The sequence below is a fragment of the Linepithema humile genome, chromosome 3, assembly GCF_040581485.1.
Source record: "Linepithema humile isolate Giens D197 chromosome 3, Lhum_UNIL_v1.0, whole genome shotgun sequence".
Taxonomy (NCBI): Eukaryota; Metazoa; Arthropoda; class Insecta; order Hymenoptera; family Formicidae; genus Linepithema; species Linepithema humile.
Genome location: NC_090130.1, coordinates 513,870 through 524,049, shown reverse-complemented (window position 1 = coordinate 524,049; position 10,180 = coordinate 513,870). Strand labels below are relative to the sequence as shown.

Here is a 10,180-nt window from a genome sequence, read left to right as displayed (position 1 = left end):
TTACATACCATTATTCTTTTATTATTTATGTAATGGCTGTTAATAAATTGAATGCAATTTTAAAAGAACATAATATTCGAACGTTTATAAAAAAACTGTGAATATGGTTTTAACAAATGAAAACGGTTAGAATATAAAAATAATTTATCAATTCTCGATGAAAGCACAGGATTTATATGTGGAAAAAAAATAAAACAACGTTGGTGAGTACCGTGCGTATTTTTTTTTTTTTTTACATAGATCTCTTATATCCGGACGATTTATGACGCGTATTTCGGCTGCACTATTAAGCCGTCTCTAGCATAGCGCTTCTTACGATAAATGCACAACGATTTTACAAAACGCGCTGAAAGTCAGCGAATAACATTGGAAAAGGTCAAGGCGACCTTTTTTTAACGCTGAGACGATATGTGTAGGCGACAATTTTTATTCGCGCCCAATCAATGTGAAATGTAATTACGTCACTACTAATTTATGCTGCATTGCAAATTTCTATTGCGGTACTATCGATTATATTGACAATATTGTGATATATTCAATATTGCAAAGCGAAACTTTATCAATAACGCGTGTAGAGATGCAGGGTATGTAAACAATATTGCGTGACAATATTGATCGGATCCCGCATGTTTGCGGTAGCGTATATTATTTCGAATATTTTTTTCTGGCCTTCGACTGAAGTAGTTACTTGATAGATGTAAGTTAAATATTCTTTTGCAGGTCGTGAATTAAGGTGGTGGAAATAAATTTAATGGACACGAAACAGAAAATCAGATTCATTAAATGACGTTTTTGATGTGGAGCAACAGAGCAAACGCTGTAATTTATGAAATAGCTCCAAAAAGTGAACGGCTACTTTAAAGTGAATTATTTTGGCGAGTAAATTTCCGGAAAGTAATACACATGCACTATCCATACAATTTTTTACTGTGCATCCCGTCTCATAAATCTATCCTAAAGCTTTAAAAATGAAGGCTACTGTAAAAAATAAACAAAACTTATAATCTTTTAGTGATTAAACTACGTGCAAATTCTAATTTCACTATAATATACGTGTAAAGGAATAAAGTAAAAATTGCATTCGATATACAGAAAGTTATAAACTCTTTTTGTTACAGTATTATGCTATTACTGGAAGTGTGTACGCTTGGAGAAACTAATTAAACAAACAATTCTAATTAATCCTGAAATTTCGCTGTTGGAAATTCAAGAGGGCTGAGTAACAGTAAATATGGAGTGTGGAAACCTCGAGAATTTATCGTAATTCGCTACACCACGTGTCTCTGGATGCGCCAAAATTTATTATAATTTCGCTTTACCTCAAGCACTAATTAGATTTATATCGTTTAAACCTCATCTTCCCAGTTTATAATTCATAAGATGATTTGTAATGCAAATAGGTCTTAGATGAATTAATTATTTATTGTGAATAATCAATATTCTCGAATCTATGCCAAATATTTAATTTAAAATTAATTTTACTTCAACGAGAATTTCATTAAGCATGATTTTTATTTAAAAATTTTAATGTTAAATATTTTATTTAGTAGTCCTTTAATTACCTAATATTCTGAAAATAAATTTTAAGTAAAATTTACTTAAAATGAAATAAAGAAAAAGCTTTTATTCCGTATTAAGAAATTTGAAATTAAATTTTTACACACGCACACAACGGCGTATATTGTTCATGACTTAAAAACTTTTGGTGCTTTGACATTTCTTTTAAGGAAAAATAATTAAAGAGAAATAAAAGACCATAATATAAAAAATTACGAAATAACGAAAAATAACGATAATATATGAAATTATATAATTCATCATAGAGTTTATTTGGTATATTGATTGTATATTCTATCAGAATTGCTATTGGCCATTTCTTTTTTCTTTAGATATACACATTAGTTGATTGAAGTGATTGAAACGGTGGAACAATTTGATTTTGATGAAACCATCGTTTGCGGTTTTCAATTTGACAAAATATGCTTTCTTGTTATAAGAATCCAATTTCAGCATATGGCATTAAAGCGATGCGCAGAATAATCTTCCTCGTCAAATTATTTCAGCGCAATTTCTCATCATCGAATTAGTTTATCATAAAACTAGATTTTCTAAACGAGCAGCTGTAATTTCTGTACAAGAGAAAATGTATGTTCTGCAAGCCTGGTGTCTTAATATTCAAGAGAAGATAATGTAATTATTTGTTTTTAAAGATAACTGATATCTGGAGGAACGCGAAGTCGTTTATTATAAAAGTAAATGACTGATCACAGTAAAAATTTTGCTTGTGCTCGTGCAGTTATATATCACCGCAAAATATGACCGTGAGCTTGTGTAAGTTCAATTCTTGCAGGCTAGCACAGCAAATGATTTATAGTCGAAACGTGCAGGTGCGCAATGGCGGTTGTGTTTGCTATTGAGAAAGCTGTTTCTACATTAGTCTTGTTTTCGCGTATTCTGTGAGAATTTTCTGAAAGATTTTTGATCCTTAATCAAGGCCCAGTATATACTAACTCCCTACATCATTTTTAAATTTTAGCTAAGATTATGCTGAATATTACAAAAATAATTTTATTTGTAAAATATGCAGAACATTTAGTTGTTTTTTTTATACCTATTATGAATTATAAAGATTTGGATTGCGTATTTGAATGTTTCTTTCTATTTCTTTTCAGTTTTCTATGATAATCATTCATATGTGTAAAAGGACACATTTGTATGTTCTTTGAATCTATACATTTTGCGATTGAAAAGTAGAGTATATGCAGAGTGGTGCGTGAAAAACCGCATATCTAAAGCGAATATTTTCGGAAAGGAATTTTCCGAAATCGGAAATTCTATAGTAAATATTTATTTTTGTTTTAACACGGGAAATAATATATCTTTAATTATCAGGAAATAAATCTCAAATTATATTGTGCAAACTCTCTAAACTTTAGTCGGTTTTTTGCTTTTTGATTGAAAAGAGATTACAGGTATGAAGTTTTTGTGTATCAAAAATATATTAAATTACTCATTTTTATCATTAAAATTTTAATTATTTGATTTTGAAACTTTGGTTAAAATTTTATTAAAATTTTGATTGACATACAAATATGTATACATATTTATACTATTGTTCGAGATTGTTATGAATGTTCTTTGCATGCAATTGCAAAAGAGTTTTCGCTCAAAGGAGCTATTGTCTAATTTAATGGCTTGAGTTTTAGAAGTGTTTATTATTAACTACTAATGTCAGTTGTTAAATGAGCTAGATAGCCACAACAAAGAGATAGGAGGATACACTCGATTTTCTACAATGAATTACATTGTGTATCTCGGATGATACATACCGCTGATGAAATACTATTAAAGACCGATAGCCCCGAGTAAATTTTGGTGATTATTTTGTCCACAAAATGTAAAAGTATATAAATATTTGAGTGATAAGTTTGTTATGTAATATTAACTTTATCTATTATTTAAATATTTCAAAAATATTTAGATTCTACAGTTATCCTCGCGAGTAACTCGTTCAAGCATTGTCACACAAAAAGTCTTCTAAGACCATCGAGCTTTAAAAATAGTATCTTGTCCATGATTCTTTAACAAAATTAAATCGCTTTAAATTGTGCGATAATGGTGAAATTAACTTAGCAACAAATTATAATAACGTTGTGAGAAATGTCTGTAGTGAGATTTTTAAAAAAGCATTTTTTTAAACTTGAAGTCTCAGCTTTTATTCTCGACACAATTTACAAGTTAATTATGCAATTTGACAAAAAAATTTAAATTTTCATATTATGTACAGAGCTAAAAAATAAAAGATTTTTATTTTTTGAGTTCTGCTTTAGAAAGCTTGAAGTCTTCTCTTTAAAATCCGTTTTTAAAAATTGAGCTATTATTTTTTTTTTATCAAGTTATCGCGATTTAAATGACCAATGGATTTTCATAGATTTTCATGGATCCGACGTATACTACGAATGTGTATTATATGTAATAAGTGTGATGTGTGTAATAATGGAAATTAAAGATAAATATACGCAAAATAAAGTATCTGAAAATATAATTACCACTTTGCCGACTTTTCACATGATAAACTTCGATGGAAAAAATGTCGCAAAATGCGTTTTGAAGAATTACCAAAGTGTAAATTTGTATCGAATTAAATTAAGCGATTAATAATTATCGAGCATCTTGTCGATGTATATACATATATGCGTAAGTGTTTCATGAAATAATTTTACGTTTGCGAAAAACTTGCTTAAATCTACCATCGCGTCGAAATAAAAATATCGCAATCCGATTATCTAGTATTTATTAATACACGCGGCTAAATTCTGTGATTGATGTAATATATCGCAATCTTAGAGTGAGAGGTTGATGCAATTAAAAAAAAAAGACAGATAATTAAGACAGAATTAGTTCATTCCAGATATAAGCTTGCGTAAATGTTAATAAATATGAGCGCAATTGTGGATGTCGCTGCAATAATCATAACAATTGCGCGAGTGTTTCTGTACATTAATTTAATTTCCAATGCAGTAATATAACTAGAACACGTCGGCTATAACAATTTTAATAGTTTTTTCAACCATTTTGTATACGAAGCATTATCAATTTCTGATGATTTCGATAAAGTATCCTGATCGTATCCATCCTGTACGGAATTTGTTATGAACGGTTCTGCTGCATCGTACTGAAATATAGATGATGTTAATCGATCGTCTTATTATAATAATATAAAAAAAAAACATGGAGCATTATACCATTTTACGTATTCGGTTATAATCTTTGTTGTAAATTCTTGGTCCGTTTCTGCGGTAAGCTGGAATTTGCGCAGTTCCATGTAGAATCAATCTAAATGCTCCAATTGTGCCATTATTCTGCTTCGGGCCTATCTGAAAGTGTGTAAATATACACAATCAAATATGCACGCGCGACAGATGCAACTGACTGATATATAGCTCATGACTCTCGATACGCAGAGAGGGAGAGAGAGGCAATTCGAAGCGATCGATTATCGATCAGCTGCATTAAACATTACAACGATCCGTGTATTTGCGATTGGCAAACTCGATGGGATAGAAGTGTTTGACATGTGAGGTACGTCATATTCCGTGAAAAAAGAGTTTGATTTTGAAAATTTACAATATTTTTATTTATGTGTAAATTATATAAATATGTAAATTTATATGTTGTATCAGTCTTTTAAAACCCCCTGGGTTAAATAATTTAAGACATTTGATGGAAAAAAGAACAAACCCCGGTATTCTCGTATTCTACCGTATCACTTCCTCTTTTGAGTTTGTGTATCTTTTTTCTACCAATACATTAAATATATATGCCCCATGAAACATATCGTATATCCACTTCTCTCTAGGGCAAAATGCTTTTATTCTAATATAAAATTCTTTCACGAAAATTTATATTTTGTCAAAGAATTAATTGAATTTTTTTTATTGTGCTCAGACTTATACTCTGATATTTTTCTATTAACTTTTATCAACTAACAATCAACATCGCAGTATGATTTTGTTAGAAGCGACGAAAAAGATTATAGATGATTATACATTATTTTTGCACATGTTGCTGCAGGCTCGATAATAGCAAAGTTTGCGAAAGGCGTTTTCAAAGTCTTACTTCGTCAAATATTTCTAAGGTCCACCTTCCTCGAGGGTCTTCGCCCCACGTCGCAACGGACATGAATTTCCACTTTGTAAAACCAGCGTTGGAATTATCCAGCCTTCTTGGACTTAGGATTTGGACTAAGTTTCCTAAGAAGTGGAACACAGAATTTGCATCAGTGTCATTTTCAGATTATTTTCATCATAATGTTTCATCTGTGTATATTTTATAAATATAGTATTTTTCGTGATTTTGTAAGAAATTTGGTTCAGTTGGTCAGCACATACACATATACATATATTCTAGATAATGAAATAAAATGTGCAATCGGTTTTATATCACGCAAGTATTAATTACAATTGCGTGCGAGCGTTATTGATTTTTTTTTATAAGCATGCGTAGCAAGCGTGTAATTTTGAATAACATCACAATACACACCACCTATTTAGTACAAGATTTTGTAAAATAAAAGAGAATCTTACTTTTGTCTTTTCAAGTAAATTTTTGTTATAATAAATCTCACTTTATTTTAAAATCCATTTAAAAATAGTATTCGATAAACTTCCCTTCGCGTTTCAAACTATAATATTCTTCTCTCGTATGATTCACAAAAGCTGCAATACTTTATTGATATTGCTTGGAACGGAAAGTGCTTTCAATGAAATATTTTTAGTAAAAATCTACGAATAAAAACAAGGAAGGATAAATCCCCAAGCACCAGTATTGTTGCATTAGATGCGCACGAATGCTTTTACTCATCATTCTTTTCTTGCGTTTCAACGCGTTTCGGATTTCTTTCTATATTTCAATGCAAGTACCGTCATCTGTCAATAATAATATCAATCGACAAACGTTCACGGAATTAAATAACACGACGTATCAGCCAAAGTGATGATTGGAATCTATACGTTTGTATTTATTTCTGACGTATCACTCCATTTGATATACAGTTAAATACTTTTTCTTTTAACGGTACGTTTTATACATTTCTAAGTATTTTATAATGTGTTAAATAATATTCTATAATTTTTATTCAACAACAAATTCCATTTCTATCGAATACTATTCCTCTTCGGATAAACAAGCTTCATCGAAGTAGCATTAAATTGAATTTCCAGCTATAAATTGAACTAAGAACGTATTTGTGCAGTTAAATGCGTTTGCTGTGCGACACAAGAACGTGACTTGCAATATTAATGGTGGCATTAGTTCTGTTGGAATTATCTCTTCGTTATCTGACCTTTCCCGAATTGAGCTGTGTTATCTCAAACTATGTAATATTCGTGGTTAATATTCTCGGTAGTATGTGACATTTCTTAATTACATTAAGAAAATTTTAAAACATTTATTTTAGCAATGATATTTAAAATGGCTTTTAGTATCAATTCGAAAAATGGCAAAATATTTATGATATAATTCAAATACAGATATAGATTTACAAGAAAAAGTAGAAACAGTTGACTTTATATGGCATAAAAAATGTGACACATAAAAATTATATATTACGAAAGCAAAAGCTTTTTCTTTTCTTTATAAATCTATTTATCTTTATGTTAAATGTTAGAAAGTTTAAAAAATTTTGCATAGTGCAATCTAGCTGTTACAATTAAAGATGTTAAGTATTTGTTTAATCTTTGTAATTTTATATGTCTCATCTATTCGCTGTCGAGTCGTTCCCTTTCTCACTCGAATGAAACAGCGAATCGATCTCAATAATAAATTCGGCCGGCAAACGGATTTCCGTGAATGCAGTTAAATGCATTCGCATTTAGCCTCCTAGAAAATTCCCGGAAACTTCAGCGCCGATATAATTATAGAGCATTTTTCTTGCATGGTATTTCCATAGGTCTCTTTCAAACTCCCCGGCTAAGGGCGTAAAATAGCTCATTCCAACTGCCTTCGCGATTATTCCCTCGGTTTTCCGTTTTTTTTTTTTTTAAGCTGAATATAAATAAAAATTGGCAGCGTTTGCAGAAGTTTATTTAAATAAAGCATAACTGGGCAAATTGTTCAAGGGTTGGTATGATCTATTTGCACTTAAAAGTTTCGTTAAAAGTGCTGCGCTTTTACTTTTATTTTCATATTTCCTGTTAGAAAACACATTTGAAAAAATTTCATTTTTCTATATTTTTCTATATTTTATTTTTTTCGCATATAGATAAATGATTTTTGTTTAATAGTCAACGCACGAACTGAAGAACTTTGAATGCGTGATAAATGGATGTAAAGTCAAAAATATACCGGAGGGTGCAGTCAGATGCATCTGCAACGCGCCGCGACGAGAGTACTGAAGATTCGCCTCGATCTCCACATGTTCCAGAAAGATTATTTCGCTCCCTGATGCCCGACAAACGTTGCCAGCATCGAATTGCAGTTTCTTCGAATTTCCATAAGCCAGCCCGATATCGGCGCTGCAACGAGAAATGCACGCGTGTGCTGCATACATATGCGTGTGTGGATTTGGAGATACACGTTTCCCGAAATATTGAAACCGTCACACATTCTTGAAATATTGATGGACTACGTGAAGCACTAAGGGCTGTGACGTGTGTTTCAATGTACAACTAAAATTTCTAGAAATTTTTTACATTAAATAATTTCCATTTTTACTCGAGTGTAAAATATAGAAAGATAATATTATTACAAATTGTTTCTCTCCGGAAAAGAGCGTCCGTATTATTATAAATATCCATTTTCCAATGCAACACGAATGCACTTGTGCTATAATGCTTTAAGTGTGCGATTAAATTTCAAATTTTAAATTACAAACGAGAATAATTATGATAATTACCATAGAACGCGTAAGAAACGCGAATTAATGAAGCTGCCTTTATGAGTATCCCATTACTCATAGATTATGTTTTTTTTAAATGTTTATGTATGTTTGCATTTGACAATTCTTGTATCAAGAATTCCATCTATTTCTCAGAGTAGCAAATAAATTGCCCTTTCGAGAACTTACTTCGGAAAAAGTTCTCGACAATGTTCCATTTTCTCGTCCCCATCGCACCGTCGTAACGAATGAGTCGAGGACTTTTATGGTCTTGTTGAATTTAACGATGCATTTCTTATCTCGCGTTTCTTCGAGCATTCGAAAATATCTTTCCGAAAAAGAGGGCCGTCCTTCGATTGATGCGACGGGGATTACAGAATTGGGTTAAGTGGAGATTCTAAAACTTTCGATACTTGTAGATCGCGCAAAGTAAAATATATCAATCGAAATATCAATTATAATTTTAATGCTTTATTTAAATAAAGAAAAGTTTATTTTGAAAAGTGTGTGCAAATTGTTGAAATAAATATAAATTAAGAAATAAATTAAACACTCAACCGAGACTGGCAATAATTTAAGTTTAAATTGCGTTAAATTGCGCAACCACGTTCGCTTTCGTAAAGAGTAAAGGCGTTTGCTCAATTTTATGATCTGTGCTATCCGCTTTATACGTTATTCAAATCGCGTAATTAAACCACCGCTCTCTAAATTTGCTGAAACTAATTTACTTACATATATGTGTTATCCACTTTGCAAATAGTTTTCTCTGGCACCGTCGTCCAGTTGTAGCTTGCCATTACTAACGCGTACGCGTTCATAAGTCCAAAACCAAAGCGCGAGTTGAACCAAAATCCAGCTGCGTTCTTAAACCAGCCGGGGTTTTCGCTGAAAATTTATGCAATTATTAAAGCTCTTTAGAAAGAACTTAACGTTGAGCGCATGTAAAACGGTAAGAAGAGCGACGAGTGTCAAGGAGACAGGAAAATTGTTCTTCCTTCTTCAATTTCTTGTTAAAATTTCTATCATGATGGAAGTAAAAGGATATTCGCATCATTATCGGAATTCTTTATGATAACGACAGCGCCGGAATTTCTGAAGAGAATTATGGCATTAAAGATTAAAATTGACATCCATCGGACGAAAATAAATTATCCTTAAGCGCTAATTGTCAAATATCATTTACGTGATGCTGATGCGAATAAAATACGACTTTGTTACAATTAACAATCCTGTTAACATAAATGCAATATATTTCCGCAAAGTGATTATAATTGCTTTTATGTATAATTTACGAGGCAAGAATAGGAAGTAATTAGCACAGGATATAAATTACGAGAACGAGCAATATAACAGAGAGAGATATATAGGTATATCTGTACTGCAGAACCATCTGTGCACGCATCCCAGTAGGTTCGAGCAGTAATTTTTCTTCCGCCGCAGATGCGTGCGTGACTCTTTTTCTTTGACAACTTTCGATAAACGTCATATATACGATTGAAACCATTTTTCGGTATTAATATAAGGTAGTGGATTGACGTCGTAAAAAAACGTAACAAATAAATATGTCCAATATCCATGTTAAAGTATCAAAAATTTGTTTTAGATTTTCTGAAAAGAAAAGAAACTGATAAAGAGAAAAATTGAAAAGATTTGTAGAAATATGTTTGAAAATAATGTGAGAAATAATGTCTATGAGCGATTTAAATTATCGCCCGTCATCTTCTCGCTTCGTGGCCCTACGTGACCTTACTTGTCAATCACGGTCGATCGCACTGAGAATTATTTTTAAAAGCAGGTCGAGGA

General features: G+C 31.4%; 1 protein-coding gene across 1 annotated transcript in view; it reads right to left on the bottom strand.

Moving 5' to 3' along the window:
* Nucleotides 1-202: 202 nt before the first annotated feature.
* LOC105675912 (neuroendocrine convertase 1-like) overlaps nt 203-10,180 on the bottom strand; it is a 33,959-nt gene continuing 23,981 nt past the window's right edge. Inside the window, exons 11-15 of the mRNA XM_012373406.2 lie at nt 9,110-9,262; nt 7,846-8,015; nt 5,620-5,753; nt 4,746-4,877; nt 203-4,675 (exon numbers count right to left, since the gene is read on the bottom strand). Coding sequence (XP_012228829.2) covers nt 4,544-4,675; nt 4,746-4,877; nt 5,620-5,753; nt 7,846-8,015; nt 9,110-9,262 — 721 coding nt within the window. The 3' untranslated portion in view covers nt 203-4,543. The remainder of the gene's footprint in view (nt 4,676-4,745; nt 4,878-5,619; nt 5,754-7,845; nt 8,016-9,109; nt 9,263-10,180) is intronic.